The 20,394-nt window shown below is 34.3% G+C and overlaps 1 protein-coding gene across 1 annotated transcript; it reads right to left on the bottom strand.

Annotated features, from left to right (window-relative positions):
* Positions 1-48: 48 nt before the first annotated feature.
* On the bottom strand, positions 49-2,682 carry LOC112501373 (zinc finger BED domain-containing protein RICESLEEPER 2-like). Its single transcript, XM_025105054.1, has 6 exons — positions 2,594-2,682; positions 1,526-1,709; positions 1,243-1,396; positions 954-1,191; positions 482-623; positions 49-381 (listed from the first exon to the last, which is right to left on the bottom strand). The coding sequence occupies exons 1-6, from the start codon at positions 2,680-2,682 to the stop codon at positions 49-51; spliced, it is 1,140 nt and encodes a 379-aa protein (XP_024960822.1).
* Between the last annotated feature and the right edge of the window lie 17,712 nt (positions 2,683-20,394).

The following is a 20,394-nucleotide window of genomic DNA, read 5'->3' as shown; positions in this document are numbered from 1 at the left end:
TGTTTGAATCCCTTCATGACTTACTTTCAACCAACTTTGGGTGCACACTCATGCCTCGAGCATTTTTGGACTCAATGAACTTCTAAATGAGTCCAAAATATGTCCGCTAGTACTAAACGTGGATTTGGAAGCAACCGTAGACACGAGAATGGCAAGAACATCCTTTGCAATCATAGATAAAATAACATACCTACTAGCATTTGCTTTCCACCATAGTAAAATATCAAATCCGGTAGTTGTTGGATCGAGAGATTTTTCAACCAAATATCTTTGAAGATCGTTCATTTTCTCCGACACTTGCAATTGTTGTTTTTGCATATAATTTTCCAATAATGACCTCTTATGAGTTTCGTTGCTCTTTAATGAGTCATTTTTGGCAACCTATACATATTGAAGATAAAAACAACAAGTAAACAACTCAAACGAACATGAACATGTTAAAATGCATAATAAAATAAAACAAATTACACATATAACTAACATTTGATTCACCACCCCCAAACTCAACATTGTAGACTTCAAATAACTCGTTAAGGATTTCTTCCACCTTCATAGTAATCTTGGCAACAGTTTGACTATCATAAAGGCACTCAAAAAGAAACTTCAAATATTTCATCTTATACCTTGTATCAAGTATAACATACAAAAGCAACATCAGATTGATGTTATCTGGATCCCCTCAGTATTTCTCAAACTTAGTCTTTATCTTCTTGACCATGGTATACAATATAGAATCATTACTTTCACACAAAGAATTCAAGTGTGTATGGATCTCACAGATCTCATTATAGAAGTTGTTAGAAGTTGCATGCAAAGTGGCACTAAATTTTAAAGTAACTTCGCAAAAAATGGAGAGAAATTTAACAAAAGCCGAAACACACTTCCAATCAATACTCTTAGGTGGTCAAACTCTCTTTTTTTCATTCCCATTCTCTAGAAAATGACTCAAGTACTTATGATCTTCGTCCTCATAACTTGCAAAAGCTTTTTCAAATTTAAATGCCACGTCTAACATCATAAAAGTTGAGTTCCATCTTGTAGGCACATCTAAGACCAAGCCACCCTTGTATGTAATCTTTTCCCTTTCAACACAAGCATTGAACTTTTGTAACCTTGAAAAAGATGACCGGATGTATCTTACACTATTAAGAATGGCAGCGATTGAATCATGCAACTCCTTCAACCAATCACCTACAATTAAATTTAGTATGTGAGCACCACATCTGAAATGGATGAACTTACCATCAAGAACCGAGCCTTTCCATGCATTAATCCTTTTCTTTACACAACCAACAACCACATCATTGGCAGATGCATTATCAACATTCACACTAAGAACCTTTTCTAATCCCCAACCAAGCAAACAAGTCTCTATAACCTTACCAATTGTCTTGCCCTTGTGATTTGCAATTTGACAAAAAATTATAATTTTTTATGCAAATGCCAATCACTATCAATATAATGCGATTAGGCACATGTAAGCCATTTGAGTACAAGAAGTCCAACAATCGGTGGTTAAACATACTCTTTGTCCACCCTTAGTTAAATCTTTCTTCAACTTAACACGCTCCTCACAAAACAACTTGAATATATCCCTATTAATAGTCATTCTACCAGGGACATCAAACTTAGGTTGCATGCTTTGAAGAAGCTCTTTAAACCCTTCACCGTCAACGACACTAAAAGGTTGTTCATCTTTCACTACAAACCTAGACAAGGCATTGCAGAATTTTTCTTTATTAAAAGTCACGACCAACAAATTTCCCACACCATCACCATCGCCTTGAAAACTAAGTACTTTTTGTTTTTTTATCGGTTTCCCTACCCGGATATTTCTTGAATTGTTTTCTTATGTGTGTCCATAAACTAGTTGTGTCAATTTTCTTACTGTTACAGGCATAATTTTTCCACAATAGTTGCAAACACACCTAGGATCATTTGGATTTCCACCATCTACTTTTGCAAAGTGAGCCCAAACATCAGATACTCTACCACTCGACCTTTTTTTTTATCGATGTTTGGTTCTTCTTTGATCTCTTTATCAATACATATTGGTGTTGGGTAGCATTAGCATCCATTGAAATTATAAGGATTAAGAAGAAATCGAAAACCTTTCATTACTGATTTACAGTGAAACTAAAAGTGCAAAATAGTAAGTTCCAAATAGTAAAATGGAACAAATTTTCATTACTGATTTACAGTGAAACTAAAAGTGCAAACAGTAACATAGGTAGGGAGAAATTGAAAACTTGTGAATCGAAAGCTGTGAATCGAAAGCTGTGAATCGAGGCTATGAATCAAGGTTGTAACCTGTAAGTAAGTTCAAAACGGTAAAACTGTGTAAAATTGTAAATCAAATCGAATCGAAGTGAAACAAATCGAATCAAAGCTATAAAATTGTAAATCGAAATGATAGAAAAATTATTACTACATCGAAAAATACTAATGAATCGAAAAATACTATTGTGTCAAATCAAATCGAAGTGATAGGAAAGCAATCGAAGTTGTAAAATTGTAAATCGAAGGCTGTGTTACCTTACCTGTGTAAATCGAACCATAAAGGTGTAAAACTGTAAATCAAAGGCTGTGTTACCTTAGCTGTGTAAATCGAAGGCTCAAGTCAAGGTTGTCTGTGTATCGAAGCTTTAATATGCGTGCGTTCAACCGTTCAGGTTCAGGCATTCGCGAGTTTAGGTTCACGTTCTATGCGGGTGCGACTTTAGGAGTTAGGTTTACAATGAAATAAAACAAGATATATACGCCATTGAATCAATTGGGTAATCAGGTTGTCGGGTTGGGTCGGGTTCTTTTGGGCCTGACCCAATTTCGACCCAATAAAGTCGGGTTGGCTAGCTTTTTGATCAATCATGCATCGGGTTACCTTGGGTTGGGTTTTTTAGAATTTTTCGGATTGTGTTGATCGGGTTTTTGAGCACCCCTAGTTATAACGAGTAATATCAATAATGCATTTTCAACTATGTTAAGAGACCGGGATTGTTTATACTGTAACCGGTTATGTGATGGTTTTTTTAACTGAGACGAATTGTAACCGGTTAAAGATCTAATTATAACCAAATTTTCCTATCTATCCATATGTATAATGGTTCCCTTGTGTTACCTTATAAACATTTCTATAAGAGTCTGTAACAAATTCTTCAAAATTTCTTTAAAATGGAGAGCTAAAACTCAAAATCTCTAAGAAATTACAATCATCTCTATTAGATTTTATATTATTGAGACTAAAATATTAATTATAGAGTAAATTACATTCCTGGTCCCTACTGTTTGTGGTTTGTTCCACTAAGGTCCCTTAAACGCATTTATTACACTCCTGATATATGCGGTATGCAAAAACGCACGTTCTAAGCCCCTTCCTCTAATGGAATCAAATAGATTCTGTTAACTCAGTTAAATGAGGTGGTAATTGCGTCCTTTTAACATTTTATTTGTCTTTACACAAGGACTAAAAATGTAATTCTCTCTAATATATATTATATTTTTTATAATTATTATTAGTTATAATTATAAATACATATATTAGAACACAATACTCCACCCTAACCCCTTCCCTCCATCATCTCCCTTACGTTACGATGATTCACCTGCTGCCGACCTTTCTCACTATTGGTACCCCTCAGGGCTGCAACATCTCTCTCTCTCTCTCTCACACACACACACACACACACTCATATATACACGCACACCACATATGTATAATACACACACACAACTATAGAGATGAATGGAGGAGTTTCTAACTCGCCAATTAATCATTCCATTTTTGTCACTGACCTCCACCTCCATTTTCTTTGTTAACTCCGGAACCCCCTCTCCCCCTTTTAATTTTCGATATTTAACTCACCCCCTTCCATTCTCGATGTTTCTATTATGAGTCCACTGGAGAGGGAGGTCGATGAAGGAGAAGGTCGTAGATGGGTTTCATGGTAAGGGTGGGTTGAAGTTCTTTCACATTGGGGTCGAGGAAGGGAGGTGGGTTGAAAGATAGATTGACGAGTTGGCAGGTTGGAAGGGGACGAAGGAGATAACTATGGGTTTGTCTGTGTACGCGAATAGAGATGGAGGTGGACCTAGTGGTAGTGATGTGTTACTCGGAGATGAAGGTGAGGTGGTGCTTCACGTTGCTTCTATTTGTGAGCTTGCAAGAAATAGAGGTTGATAAAAAGGAGGATGTTGGAGATGGGTTTCCCGATGGGGGTGGGGAAGATGACTGTAAGAGAACGGAGATAGGGAGAGAGAGAGAGAGTAGAGAGGAGGTAGTCGGAAGTTAGTGACGGTGGTGTTAAAAAAGTGGAGCGATGACTGTGTGTTTTATATATACATATCTATACTATATCATAAACTATTTAACAAAAACTCTTAAAAACCAATTTTATGTAGTTAATATTGTTTATTAATCAAATTAATTTAAGATTACTAAAAAGGTACTCGCACAATGCAGTGAGATACATCTTGATTTTAATATTTCATTTTATTCTTTATCTCAATCAATGTTATAATATGGTCTTGTGTGATTTTGAAAAAGCGATGATATTTTTATTTTTGAATTAAATATAAATACGAAGATATCATAAAAATTTGACAAAAATATATCGATATTAATATCAAATTAACTATTTAAAATTCTTATTTTTTGTGTAATTTTTTAAATCAATTTTTTTTATAATTTAATTTATATACAATAACGAAGTAATTTATATTTGGTTTAATAATATAATTTTTTATAGAGATAATAATTAATAATTTTGTTAGAACTTGATAATTATTCTCATTATATTTTAGGTTTTTTTATATTTTAAAATGAAATGTTTATCCTCTAATTGATTATGTTTATACACAGTTAGTTACACGAATTCAAACATGGAATTTTAATAAATTGTATTTATGCATAATTACTTGTAATTTTGAATTTTAAGTAATATGCATCAATATACAGTACTTTATGCATAAAAAATTGTTAATTAAGAGTTTTTGTCAAATGCTTTATAATATAGTATAGATAAGTAATTGGGCATAAATACAACCTATTGAAGCTCCATATTTGAAGTCGTGTAACTAAATGTATAAATCAAATACATGAAACCTAAATTAAATTATAAGAAATTGAATTAAAAAAATACATAAAAACTGAGAATTTTTAAATAGTTAATTTGATACTAATATGGATATATATATATATGTTAGGATTGAATTTTACAATTTAATTGTATTCATTCTTGAAAAACTTTCTTGTATTTGACTTTGACTTTTGTATTTTGTGTTGACCTATAAATAGGTTTAGTTTAGTGTGTTTAGAGTTAGGGAGCTTAATTGAGTCATTACTTGTAATTAGAGCTTTAAGGAAATAAACAAGACCTTTGACTGTTTGACTCTTTTTCTCAAGTATCATCATATTGAAGATTGCCATTTATAGTGTTCTTGATGAAGATTTGAAGATTGAGACTCACAATTAGCATCAGAGCTTGATGCAGTAAATTTGATTGAAGAAATTATACAAAGTTGCACAATTTTTCTGGAAATTCGTATTTTTTCTTGAAGATTCATCAAAGTGTTATTGAGTGTTCTTCACATTTTTTTCATAAAATTCTTCTCAAATCTTTCATTTTTGGGTGTTTGATTGTTAAAATCATGATCATTGTGTGCGTTTTTACATCGTGAATCGTGTTATTCTTTCGATTTTGTGATTCGATCATCGTTTTTAAAGATTTGAAGAGATTTTTCTAATTCTTGGAAAACTCTATGTTCTTGGTTAAAACTCATAAAATCTTGAATTTCATCCTTTTTTTTATGAAAAGTTTTCAAAATTTCTGTTTGTAAATATTGAAGTCATTTTTGGCTGCTGTTTTCTTCATCTAAATTGCATATTAGTTCATCCGTATTTCTCTTTAATCGTTCACCAGATTGTCTGTATTGCTAGGATTTTTGTGCAAGTGTTCATATAAATTTCAGCAGCCTTGTCCGAGCTTTACCAAATCCGTTTGACAGCCTGTCCGATTTAGTTTTGTATGTGATTGTAGGTTAAGTGTTTAATCGGTCACTAGCTTGACCAGACTGCCTATATCGTTCACCAACTCATCCGATTTGTGCCTTAATCGTTCACTAATCTATTCGGAGTGCAATTTTCTCGGACAATAGATCACATGGTCAAGATAGGCGGCTGGTTTCTTTCATTTTTTTAAATAAAGTTGGTGGCTGGTTCATTCTATATTTTAAGTGTGAAATCGTGTTTCATCCAAGCTTGAGGTTGAAGATTGTAGTCAAATTTGACGGCTGACTTCTTTCATTTTTAATTGTCTAAATTGTTCATACCTTCAACCGGTTTTCATTATCCATTTTTTTAGAAGTCTTTGTCTTGGTCAATTTTGGCGGTATTGTTTTTCTTCTTGTCTGAATTTAATTCTCGGACAACTTGTGTTGATTYKYTKWYYWWMYWWWWRTWKWYKAWWWTWWWTMKTTKWWGACKWRWWCRRWTWWKAYYRWWTTYWYWKTYMTMMSWAWWKKYTYTYWKYRTTTMAWTWYYTYKYSRAMWGAWTYWYYWRTTYWWMYAAWWSYRAAKKTKKRGWAWRWWKWYWWRGTKYSRMWKKTTKARWTKYAMRWKMTKTTTKWRAKWWWYYKTGAAAAKWWTYWSTTKAAWSKRYWKSWWSWWSTGYWTWRWWWCWTWMWTTKAWYWWTSWKYAKTYWWAWRKRACWTSMWTTTTKKWSAKWSWMWWTMWGWWYMKAWMKKMWWRRKYTTCKRMWTYRWMSRWWGRTYTKRWRRAWTWWAWWKRAAWMTMKGKKMMWRKRTYWWKWKAWWMWMATKYWWAMWKRGWWKKAGYWAAAKAKWYRRMMKWWKWGMWARAWAWWTKGRWWKWMAWAKMMWAWCYYYWMSCSARGATTGAWRMAYYTYKTKWCRRWSAKMYTKTTKWSARWRRWMGTYKRRWSRRWWWSYYYKAWMWKWTAWAASWTTKYTYCWWKKWSMWWYAWWKKWTYWWTKAAMWAKWWRAKWTKTWWKMWTMYWRAKTKKMASAWKMAGAWSTKMKWWMRYMRAWYMWARWRAMKWATRWMTTKWWWRAGAAWMWKWKWAWWSWKKWWWWWRAACKKMWKRTTKWWMRRAAMWCKYWWKKRAWKMAGAWWRMWRAGWTKKYRSMMRMTSARAASWKWYWTSATKYTSAWWWGAWRKWKTTTKMWTKTCKCRTKKYWWKYWMWWYWWMWAKAWKAKTWWSAMMWWSTTWTYMWYWTKKWAMKWKYMRWKKWWRATMWWGAARWKWRARMRTYWWMWKRWKMATSTKTWMSYWRSAWKWTKKWWYYRWTWSMYMAYMWTKYKMAWWAGCAKWMWSCWCTWMAYRRWSAKMAGAARRWKYTKKYTKKWKMKARSMAWMAKRCWKMWRTKRSCWAMRMSYTYWKASWSMWSWWSMWMWKSWKTRASRTTGMKYCAGWKAWMWKMSWMRGSYAKTKMWRMSKWWSWSRSRWMKKWKTKTKWGRARRWRAGGAAWWKWTTYKWRWAGYWGWMGRWGKWWTTSGAWRKTRRSTTTYTRSAATYTWCARMRAAWTKSYCYRAYYTRSWRMMRWWRYWKSWTWYTGWRTTKWMMWYGRSMWCTSMWYTYAWRAASWWWTKCKWYTYMKYTGSYKWMKWSWSARACYWSTTMYYKWAKMWMKTWWMWKWSTKYTYWWKYKYTWMWMSSWMWWYWWSYTYKMARTMWYAKTKWRAWMCWKRWKWKWATSWCTRWTYWWKTGWWWRMKKYWWCWKKTAKWMWWKCWWCYSKAARKCWWTWKTYWSYAWSAMCAWGKCTYGTTYKWYMWMTTWRWWKTMWSAAKSRWAWKYMRWKKKRTCACYMWWTWWTKTTKMARAWKYWMWWSWMKKKWKGRYYWMTWWMRYYKRYTYYCMWRAMTYKKTYTKRKTCWWYWWMKYWGAYWCARWKGMYWMAKWAWCMMWRMCWWSYWTKTCYYTKWTMTYYTKWAGAWSTMWCACYTYCAMAACMYYTYCWYSATKWWRWYWCMRAKTKYCATRRMMCTMWKSTWKAYMSAKATYMRWCWRRRAWWYSKKKKRWWKKWWAYWMTTWKCRWRRWRTKWMYRSKYYRSTWSTRWRTYWCWSAGSWRSTWRACAWKRMMTWMWRTTYKSSWCTTKKYTATGTSMTTSKTWKYAAGCTMATYYTARRGWMTSKYMMMKCKSWMMTAYRMAWMRWMWMKKWYKWYWYCTYMWMKKGMCTYRAWTYYYKSRTMWRYRGTWWYSTAAKYWKTMWWSYTYWRMTSWKWTYSSWMYMYARAMTCYRAYMWYRYMTKKTSWAWWWKCKWYCRSAWGWKSWTAYYWGRRRSYTKWYARCTRYYWRWMMWSRWRYWKRTGWSWTKSRYRWKYRMKWRSWWSAWMTRWGWKTYASSMWMCAYWWYAGMAKYWTMKYWMKYWKYTKCARCAWSMKKKTRKYYWSAWKTMWYWTKKRTRAWKMYTTRASYYRAKSWSTWCKAYWTKGARWYWRMWRRRRTYYCMMTYYWGWRTRMWKTWGAMMSTKCMATWRMGKRYWYMAWKAWTMWRKYKCMRYMCTWYWMWMSWWMRMWKAWSKWCAKKMRWWWSYMYYTYMWYWRRWWSYAKKYRSMKMWRRRKASRAYTRRWRKSTTSKTKKYWRWMMYARWTSACMWASYYKCMMWYRWAYTSAYYWWKRYYYKMKRTRARWRRARWWKSAWYTYYKYRGTYAAMRAKTTGRKTWWASKWAATYWYYAAYRATRAKWYMWMRMMWMTMWMWSWMMWAWWTMKWRMTYMTKCAMMMSYWWWSARMAWWRWYAYRWWTWYWWKYTYWWMKKSMWTKGKRWYMSRGMCWWKKYTWKYMSSRTKSRAAGYCTSKWSMWCAAAKWTTGTCWAMRWTMMRRATSMAWKASRSAKRRSYYYWKCMWGWWYTAWKCWSMGKMYMYTWGWSAAWYTKWRYMAAWTSRWWMARKMTKYMAKWWMGRKYMMCWMTMWMWRYYAWMMAWARYCWMWKWACCMWRWWCKRTYRMKWSWWCATAYMWTMWMATCWYWRWWCSRWSWAWRKWTMAAKSGGKMRWAATKCARWYSRSTYMAYWMWWRAKSSRGTYWMMRAKYYMMWASRRWWMASARMSTCWAYAWRTMSKWYAMAWWGCWWYWYSSWYAWCAARTYAMTGWWTRAAGKCAWMAMMYMWMWMTWGWYCAAYYWTSMRWMWMWRWWYKKKMTSMWRARKYAYRYKKMTATCWWCAAAWCCMWACWMWGRWMTSAWCKRRTKAYWYTMWARWMAMWRWAMGWWTYWMSTRMAKWSMCWYTKWRTSMMWTRTAWRRWKCWYMWRTCKYAYRAAASMWSKWYMMAKMWWYKWKSAWMTMYKGAMAAMWYWAKWYYCKSRTWAYMKWSMMYCWMWAWSWMMWWYWYRKMRMWGYTKYWMSMARAAWYTKRKYMWMAASKYMMWWTKTTWTSWKKWWWRMYWMRRWYCSWAAKWTWKMRYMYYWKCMWRWAMTMYWTMRARYYTCTKWMMMWYRKRAYYWRRTSWCWWRWTYTYWKKAWKAAWMRKARYKYRGRWMWTMWWTTYKYMYMYRRKWATYMAAATTYWAMCMWSWRRWWYWYWMAMWYKWMTSARAYWYKMKRRKWRAWGWRMWSWWAYAMTYMYSTKMWCTYWRSAAMARYCYSWTWWWAWMMWRARWWTWWWKMWWRARWKYYMSMMWWRKRWRAAWRWYMRWCMWKYAWMYCKRMKYYKWMWRMTMWGRKASSWRKTGTTTGTCCYAATCAATCACSAAATCAGATAAAATCTTGATAGAAAAAGATGAACAATTAGAGAGAGATTAACCCAAATGATTTGTATTCAATTCTTCAATGATTAGCACTAATGACAAATCTAGACAAATTACAAGGCAACGTACACTATTTATACTACAAAGTAATAAAGCTAAAATATTATAAAATTAGGAGAAACTTGCTTGAATACAACTTTTAAAACATAGTTTTGAACCTAACATTCTCCCCCTTTGGATTCAAGCACGAGATATAGTAAATCTTGATCATCAAAAGCGCAGGTTAGTCTCGTATCTCCTCAACGCATTCCAATATTGCAGTTTTTCATCCAAGAGTTCTAAAGCATTGATCAGCAGGAACCTTTCTCTTGGACTCATTCTTTCACGCTCCGTCGCTTTATCATCGGTAGCTTTAATCTTCTCAAGAGCTCTGCGTACAACCTTGATTGTTCCATCAGAGTACTTATTTAGCTCACTGAATCTCATAAATCTCTTGCTTCTATCATCTCCATCATAAATCACACCGAACTCCGGATCTTCAAGAATTAGAAAAAGAGGATAGCCTTCAATGTCATCAATGTCTTGATTCGGTCTCTTCAGGTTGACAATCTTCTTATTGCTCTCGAAACCTATTTGAACATCAATAACCGGAGGCAATTTGACATGACTCTTCAAAAATCTATTTATAGCTTCTAGACCAAGAACCACTCCTTCTTTTCTAACTGTCAGATCACGAATTTCATGATAAAGATGCTCCAAGTCTTCAAGATAGAAGTTCAGGAAATCAACTTTGCTGAATGTCTAAATCTGACCATCTTTTCTCGTTACGGTGAATATTGGATACCAAACTCTTACAAGTTTATTGGCATCAATACTCTTGATTGAAACAATATGGTGCTTAGTTCATACTTGACTTATAAGTTGGTTCTTTGCTTTCAAGAAGTGCTTGTACTAGGTGCAGTATTCACGTGTTTCCTTGTAAATCCTGAGAATTCTATCACTGCTTAAGGCTTTTCGATGACGTATGAAAACAGTGAAGTAAATGTCCTTGATGTATGGTTCTTTGATCCGCGCTCGGTCATACCCTGGAACATTTGCACGCATAGCAAACGGTAAATAATTTTTGGAAAATATCTCTGTAGGATCAAATACCGTCCTGGTGGTATTAAAAGCGCCTTGAGACACTGCAGTAGAAGGTTCAGATATAGATTGATGTTTAGTCTGGAATGGGAAGATTGGATCATCTTCATTGATATCAGCTTCAAAGTCAAAGTAGATGTCCCCTGAATCATCAATGTTTTCAATATCTGCACCATAATCTTGAGCTCCTCCCAGTTCTCTAGAAAATACCTCATTAAAACCAACATTCGAAGACAAATCCAGAAGCATCCTTGTTTCTATAGTAGAGACCGCCAACTTTTCAACCATTGGCTCAATAATTGGATCTGTTGCTACAGCTATCACCTGTTCAGCTGTTTCTTGGCCTGATGTCCGTTCACTTGTACCAACTAGAACCAGACTTTCTTCTCTAACGTGTCCAGGCTCCAACTCTCTAGCAACATCCTCAACACCCATAGACGACTCAGCCAACCTTTGTCTTTTCCTCTCCCCCTCATGTTGATCAGGATCGTTTTGATCATCATGTCTTCACTTTAAAGTGGTGGCCTGAGCTCGAAAAGTACTCTCTAATGTTAATACCCGTTCAGAGAGGGCATCAATGGAATTCTGCATGTGAGTGAGTACTTCGTGTTAGAAGCGATTATAGTACTAAGTTTAGAAAAATTAGTAGCTACAACGCTCTGGAAAGCTAGAAACTCTCAGGCCTTCACTGTCGGATTCTCTTCCACTTCTTGCCTTAAAAGACCAACGAGATCTGCATCCGCCACATCAGGATTTTGACCTGTAATCATCTTGGCGTAAAGTAGAAATTTCATCTCGTCTACCGATTGATCTTGCTCCCTTGGAGGTTCAGGGGCAGGCGGTGGTGACAGTGCAGATGCTTGTTCTTCAGGCATTGGAGCTTTACCCTTCATCAACCTCTTCAAGCTTATGATTTCTTTTGTCATAGCATCCTGGACAGCCTTTAGGGAGCCATCCAAATACTCCTGTGACACAAAGTCAGGTAATATAACACCTGGATCACTTAGATTACCAGTTGTAACAACAGTTGAAACAACTGTTGTGCCTACGTTCAGTGTTGGCATGATATTAACACTGGTAGGACTTCCGACGTGTCCTCGTAGAGAGTCAAAAGACTCCACTCTGGCCGTTCTGGTAAGTTCACAAAGAACTGCAGGTTGAGTAACATATGCTCTAGACTCAAGTGTACCTATGTGTATCAGCTCTAGACTCGAGGTACACTGAATCGAAGTCGTAGGCTGGGGTAGAGGCCTACTTGTTTCAATATCCACGTTCTCCAAATGAGAAGAAGATAGATGATGTGCTAAGTCCCTGTGAGAAGATGAAACTATTGCTTGTTGAGAAGCAATAGAGTGGCTGGGGGTGTGCATTTGCATAGTTGGGCTAGCTATTTTTGTTTCAATATCAACATTCAACGGACGAATGTCGATAGCAGATGTGGGTGCCGGGCTAAGTGTTTCGGCTTGGATAGGAGCATTTTCTTCATTTTGAGCTCCACACTCACCCTCTCCATGTTTTTCTACTTCCCGTTCACACAATCTCTTAGAATTTTCAACTAATACTCCCTCAGCTCTTTCATCTGGTATAGCATTCAAGAGTTGATCCAGCTCACCAAAATCATCTCCGTAGCCTTTAGTGAAATCAACTTCAAAGGATAAACTTTGAAGACTCGGACATTCTTGTTGATCTTGGTTAGTGTCACAGATTTCGTCAAGATTATCTATGATCGCTCCAACTTGAATATTTTCAGTAGCCGCAGGATGAGTAACATCATCATCATTATCATTAGCCTGAGTTGCCCTATCTGATACTATAGCTTCCGAGCTTGATGAAGTTGTGGAACTACTATCAGTTGTAGTATGGTACTGATCAGAATCTCCCCTCTCCAAGCTACCCCTCTCGATCATATTTTTCCTCTGCTCAAAACCCTGTTCAGGTATCCCTTGTACCTGAACTCTCTCGTCTAAGTCTAAACCCTCTCTCTCAACTGAGACATGGGTGAATCCCGGGGCAAGTACAACGGGTTCTGGCTGAACTATAGGTTCTATAACTCTCCTATATTCTATCCCACACGGAGCACTCTGATCTGCGTAGGCAAACAACTCAGCTGGAATTTCCATTATTGATTCGATATCATCAACTTCAGTGTGCGTTCTTATTCGTTGCATTTCGAAAGACGGGCCAATTTCACTTGCTTCTCTGGCCGGAATTTCTTCATTGCGCTTATCATTGCTTTAATAATCAGTTGAAGGAATCTCTGAAATGGTACGAATTTCCTAGCCTTTGAAGGAAACCTTTTCGCATTAACCAACTCCCTAGTTCATTCCAGATCACTAATGCAAAGTCATAATGACGGTTGAAGACGATTCTGTGAAAGAATTTGAGAAATGGACTGTTGCACGCATCAATTTCGGTAGTTTTCAAAGTCAAACACCGGTTGAGTAAAAAAAACAACAAGTTCCACACGGAGGGTAGAAATCGTCTTCTGAAGTGTGACAGATTAGTTAACTCTTGCGAGTATCCTAATCGCCTGATATCTCGGCATAACTCTTCATCAGTTATGAATTCTTCAAAATGTTGTGATCCGGAGGCAGTTGGGCTTGGCAATCTAAGAATTCTTTGCAGTCTTTTTAAAGTCAGACGACTCATGAAGTCGTCTACATTCCCTTCAAAGTAAAATAGGTCTCCATCTTTTGACAAGGTAAGAGTGTGCCAAAATTGTTGCAGGTAGACCACTGGAACTTCGGCAGTAGCTGATAAGGCATAAGCTATTGAGTTTCCTCGGAGAATTTCAGGAATGATAGGATATTCGCAAGGCATGTCAAAGTTAAAATGGTAGTTGTTTGGTTTAATGTCTAAATATAGATATTGGGGAAAAGCGGCTTCATTTGGGAGCGAGATATTTTCTGACTGAGGTGGCTAGGAAAGGTTGTCTGATTTGACCGAGAGAATATGGGTTTCCTCGTCAGATCTTTGTGGGTTTTTGTCAGCCATTTTTCTGTAAGAAAGAGAAAAATTAGATCCGCAAATGAATTATTCTTTCACAAAATATCAATACAAGACACAAACACCTAACACTATGATTTGACAAAAAATTTACATTTTCCTTCAAAAACTAAAAAGATTCAATATTGGCTTTTTCCACTCAAAAACAGAAACAAACAAAATTTAACAATTCAAACAAACTAAAAAAAATTTAACTCCAAAAAGAAATAATAAAAAAAATATAAAAAAAAAGAAAAAAAAATACTAAGACTTAAAAAAATACTAGAACTAATATTAAAAAAGATACTAACAAGACTAAAAAAACAAAAAAAAAATTAACAGACAAAAACTTATCTAAAAAAAATTACCAATTAAACAAAAATTTCAAAAAAATATACTAAAAACAAAAGAGAATTAACTGTAAAAAAATAACAAAAAAAATTAATCCGGTCAAAAAACAATGACATTCAAAACCCTAATCCGGACAAGGACAACCGGAGATAACTCCGGTCACCATCTCCGGTGACAAATCCGGTCAAGAATTCAAAATTTTAACAGTCCAAAAATATCCCAATCCGGATACTAAACCAAATCCTAATAGTTCTTAGATCCAAACAAATTAAGATTCATAACAGTTCTTCGATTCAACCCAGATTTAATATTTTAACGATTTTAGAGTTAGGGTTTTTATTTCCATATTCATATTCAAGTTTTAAGGATTATCAAGTTCATTAACAGTTCGATTAAGTCCAACAAGATGATCCACTAACCTTTTATGATCAAGCAGTCCAATAGAGTATATGGATAAGAATCAAGAAGAATAGATGAAGAAGATCTTGAAAAACAGTCGTAGGAAGTTATCCAGAGACGACGAGAAGAACAATGACTTGAGAGCTTGTGCGATGTAGAGTGAAACAGTAAATAATGAAATGAAAATCGGACGACCATTTATATAGGTAGTGAAAAACTCTTCACATTCTAATCCGGACGAAAAGTTGTACAGATTGAGATAAATCGGACAAGGAGTTGTCCAGATTTGACTCAAACAAAACACAACACTCAAGAAAATCGGAAAACACATGAACGGATTACCATCTCTGGATGACTCTTCAAACGAATTAGACAATAAATTGGATGACTCTTCAATCGGATTAGATAAAATCCGGATGACTCTTTGAACGAATAAGACCAAAACCAAACGACTCTTCAAACGGATTATGAACAAATGAGACTTATCCAAAAACACATCTAATATTATTCGGATGGGAGTTTATTGGATAGCCTCTTGACCGGATATGCTCTAAATCGGACATAACTTTGTCTGGATATGACTTTCACCGGACAAAGCTTCACCCGGTTTAAGTCTTTATCGAACAAAGTCTTGTCCGGATTTAGACTAAATCGGATAAACACTTATCCTTTAAACTCACAACTTTCAAAAAATTAGATATTATAACAATACTTGTAAGAAAAATAAAGCAGTTAGCATCATACCGATATTTTTACTCCCCCTTGAAAAATGAATCAGAAAATTAAGAACAAAGTTCAACACTCCCCCTCAGATATAGATTCCATGATCAAAAGATTTTCAATCACATTTAAAAAAATGAAATACTGATATATATTAACAAATACATATATTTTGAAAAAAATGTATTTGACTTAAACTCAGTTCAATAAATTGAACAGATTTAAAAAAAAATTCAAATTTTCAAATTCAACAAACCTAACTTAAATACTAAAAAGCTAAAGCGTTTTTCATCTAAAGTTTCTTTAAATAAGTCAACTAGTTGAAATTCTGTATTTACAAAATATAATTCAATAATTCTTTTTTCAACATCTTTAATAAAGTGATACCAAATATCTATATTTTTGGTTTTGGTGTGTTGAATAGGATTACAAGATATAGCAATAGCGCTTTTCGAATCACAATAAATGAGAATTTTTTATTGTAATAAAAACCGTAATCTCTGAGCTGTATCTGCATCCAAAGCATTTGAGAACAGCAGCTACGTATTCTGCTTCCGCGGTGGAAATGGATACAACAGTTTTGTTTCTTTGATGCGCAGCTTACGAGTTTGTCTCCTAAGAATTGTACATGACCCGAAGTACTCTTCCTGCCCAACATATACCGTGTAATATGCATTTGAGTATGTTTTTAGTTCAAAACTAGTACCCTTAGGATACCAGAGTCCAAGATTGGCAGTCCCTTTCAGATAACGGAAAATGCGCTTAACGACACTTAAGTGGAACTCCTTCGGATTAGCCTGATATCTGGCATAAAGATGTGTTAAAAACATAATATCCGGTCTACAAGACGTTAAATACATTAAAGAACTAATCATGCCTCCATATGTTTTCTGATCCACAACTTTTCCAGAAGGATTAGCATGTAGTTTTGAACCGGGAGCCATATGTGTTTTAATAGATGAACAATTTTTCAAATCAAATTTCTTCAGAATATCAAATATATATTTTGTTTGATAGATAAAAATTTCTGAAGATAATTGTTTGACTTGAAGTCCTAAAAAAAGTTCATCTCACCCATCATGCTTATTTAAAATGAGAAACCATTAAGGCGGAAAAGTTTTTGCAGTATTTAGGGTTCGTAGATCCAAATATTATATCATCTACATAAATTTGTATCAAAATAATATCCTATTTTTCCTTTTTAATGAAGAGAGTTGTGTCGATATTTTGAGAAACCTGATTTTTACTAGGAATTTTGATAGAATATCGTACCAGGCTCTCGGCGCTTGTTTAAGACCATATAGGGCCTTGCCAAGGATGTATACATGGTCAGGCTTTGACTCATCAACAAAACCTTCCGGTTGAGCAATGTAGACTTCTTCTTTGAGAAGACCATACAAGAATGCTGTCTTGACGTCCATCTGATAAACGGTGAAATTTTTGTGTGCAGCGTACGCCAAGAACATCCTGATAGCTTCAATCTGTGCTACCGGGGCAAAAGTTTCATCGTAATCGACACCTTCTTGCATATTGTATACTTTAGCGACAAGTCGGGCCTTATTTCTGAAAACCAACTTTGTACCGATAATCGTTTTATTTTGGGGACGAGGAACCAATCTCCAGACCTTTAACGCTTCAAACTGATTCAGCTCCTCTTGCATCGGCTTCAGAAACCTTAGTCGGTTCAATATTGCTCAAGAAAATGGAGTAAAGACACTCATTGGCAGAAGTAGACCGAGTACGAATAGAAGAATTTGGATCACCAACAATTTGAGTTATTGGATGATATCTGGTCCATTTGATGCTATGAGGTAGGGGAATATATGAACTTTGATTAGAACTTTGATTAGTGTACGTATTGGGGGAATTGTCCACAACAGGTTCAGGTAATGGTTCAACATTTGGAACTGAAATAGGCTGAATATCTGACTGAGGTAAAGTGTTTTCGTCTTGAATGACTGAAACCTCTGGCAGATTGACATTCGAGCCCTCTTCACACTGAACTGGACAATTAACAGTTTCCATTTCAATTTCTTCATCCACTTCTTCAGTAATTTCTTCAGTTATAGTTACTGGAACATCAACAGATGGACTAGATAACTGTTGTTCATATTAAACATCCCTGGACAAAATATTAGATTTATCAGGTTTGTTATCAATGTAATCATCGTAAAAAAATTCGAACAGTGAATCTATATCAGAATTATTAGAATCAGAAGACTCATTATGATTTGCGTTCCGCGAAGTATTAATTATCAGTCCGGGTCCTAAACCGTTTTGTTCATAAGCCACTTCAATCACTTCATCGAGTGATACGTTAACGCTCTCATTAACAACTTTAGTCCTTTTGTTGTATACCCTGTATGCAGCAGATGTTTTTGAGTAACCAATGAATACAACTTTATCAGCCTTTGCAGCGAACTTACCTCTGTCCTCTTTGTCATTAAGAATAAAACACCTGCAACCAAACACTCGGAAGAAATTGATATTAGGTATTCTTTTATTTATAAGCTCGTATGGATTTTTACCAAACCTTTTGTGAATAAGTGATCGGTTCTGGGTAAGACATGCAGTATCAACCGCTTCAGCCCCAAGGAATAGAGGAAGCTTCGAAACCGTTAAGAGTGTATGCGATGCTTCCACTAGAGTTCTTTTTTTACGCTCAATGACACCAGTCGGTGTCCGGGCTGCTGAGAAGGTATGTGAGATACCATGAGATTCTAAGAATGAGCCGAGAGTCTTGTTCATGAAATATGTTTTCTTATCAGTTCTGATTTTCTGAACTAACAACTGTAGATTAACTTGAACATTCTTCAAGAGAGAAATGATGGTCTCGGTGGTTTCGTCTTTTGACCTCAGAAAGTGAACCCATGTGTATCTGGAATAATCGTCAACAACGACTAGCACATACTTCTTCCCGTTGATACTTTGAACTCTCATAGGACCACAAAGATCCATATGAAGTAAATGAAGAGGACGTTCGGTGTTGAACTCTGTCTTAGACTTGTATGAAACTTTCTTTAGTTTACTGAATTCACATGCATCGCAAACATGGTCTTTATTAAACTTTAGTTCTGGAAGTCCTTTTACCAAGTTGTCACAAATCAACTTGTTCAAATTCTTGAAATTCAGATGTGAAAGACGTTGATGCCACAACAAGTTTTATTGCATGGAGGCCTTGGATATCAAGCAGACTTCAGTATCCACTTGTGTATTGGATAGGTCAATTGTGTAGATGTTTGATTTTCTGGATCCAGCGAGTAGCTCTTTACCATCAGTAGTACGAACACTGCACCAGTTAGCTTTAAAACAGACTTTCAGATTTTTATCACAAAATTGACCTATGCTAAAAATATTATGTCCAAGTCCTTCGACATACAATACTTTCTTAATTATTAAGTTCACAGAAATAACGTCACCGTATCCAAGGATAGGTGCTTATTGGTCATTAACAAATCTTACCGTTCCTCCAAATGATTCAACAAAATTAGATAACAACTCTTTTCTACCAGGCATGTGCTTAGAACATCCGGAGTCTAAGAACCACACATGCAGGTTTACCTTCACAGTGAATCAATTGGGTTTAGGTACCCATTTTAAAATGGGTCCATTCAGATTAGTCCATGTTGGTGGTGTACTGTAACTATCAAACCAACTTTCTTTAAAAATATTTTTCTTCTTCAAAGCAGATAAAGCAGAATGCATAACATGATGAGCTTGAGCTTTAAATGAAGCAAAAGGCATAAACTCATCCCATCGACAAAAAGAACAATCTATTTTGATTTTCTTAATATCAAACAATTCACTGACTGAATATCTCTTTACAGTTTTATTCAATACATTATTATTCAATATAGAACTTGCAAAACATTTCTTCTTTTGCTGATTTGATGATTTATCTGAACCTTTCACTTTCCAGACCTTCTTGAACTTCAATGGATTATCTGAAACATGATAAATAAAATCATTAGATTTAGATGTACGATGAACCTTTTGTTTCAGAATCTTTTCAGTACACTTCTTCTGTTTCTTCGAATTTCTTTTTGTTTTGATTTTTTTATAATACAAATTCTCATAAACAGGTTTTTCATTAAAGCTCTTTTTGCAATCTGAAGCCCTTTCAGAATCCATAGTCATTTCATTTAAAAAAATGAAATCCTCATGACTAGGCAGTTATTTGGAGAAATCAAATTGAGAAATCTCTTCATCCAAACAAGTATTTGAATTCAAGAAATCTGAAAAATTTATCTCTTCATTTGAAAAATTTAAACCTTCCGACTCAGAAGCGTCACTCGAAGATTTAGAACATGAAAAACATTCGAATTCAATTTGTCCCATTTTGACTTTGGAATTTTCTAAATTTTTAATTTTATTTAGAAAATCTTCTTTTTGCTTTTTAAAAGAAAGTTGTGTGTCCACAATCACTGATCAATCTTCATATTAAGCTCACATCAATGGCAGATTCAAGATAAACATTCAAGAACATCAAGAACACTTGAGAGAAAAAGTCAACTCATATAAGCTCAGTCAAACTCTCAATTATGAATCTGAATATTACAATTAGCCCTCTTCATGCTAATTACAAAGATTAAACCATATTTATATGGTCAACCTAACTAACAAAGTCAAAGTCAAACTAGTCTAAGAAAGTCAAACACGCTGACTTTACAATTATAGACTAAAATTAATCTTTCAAGACGAATACAATTAATACTGATTTTTCAGTCCTAACATTCTCCCCCTTTGTATTCAGACTTGAAAGAAAAATCTGCGTTTTGAGTACTTGTTTGAACTTTGAAACTTTATGCACAATATGTCTTCTTTCAACTTATAATCTTCAAACAATCAACTGTTGAGAAAGATCTTCTAGCATTCTCCCCCTCAAATGTAGAATCACTGTGATCTTCTCTTTTGACAATGTAGAACCAATTCAAAAATGATCTTCAAAAACACTGTACAAAATATGATCTTCAAAGAATATTCAGAAAACACTTCTTCAGTAAACTATTGTGAAAATGATCTTCACATTCAATATCTCTCAGTCGTTGAAGCACACAAATAATCATTCTTTAAACA

The sequence above is a fragment of the Cynara cardunculus genome (assembly GCF_001531365.2).
Source record: "Cynara cardunculus var. scolymus isolate 2C chromosome LG 1, CcrdV1, whole genome shotgun sequence".
NCBI lineage: Eukaryota > Viridiplantae > Streptophyta > Magnoliopsida > Asterales > Asteraceae > Cynara > Cynara cardunculus.
Note: the sequence above shows the minus strand (reverse complement) of the source record. Positions and strands in the feature narration are given on the sequence as shown.

Bases quoted from the DNA above. Each gene is read 5' to 3' on its own strand.
- LOC112501373 (XM_025105054.1), bottom strand. From the start codon at position 2,682: ATGCCTGAACCTGAACGGTTGAACGCACGCATATTAAAGCTTCGATAC. The intron at 1,710-2,593 runs GTAACACAGCCT...TGCCTTGTCTAG, and splicing joins CTTCGATTTACACAGCTAAG to GTTTGTAGTGAAAGATGAAC. The intron at 1,397-1,525 runs GTATGTTTAACC...GCAAATCACAAG, and splicing joins TAACTAAGGGTGGACAAAGA to GGCAAGACAATTGGTAAGGT.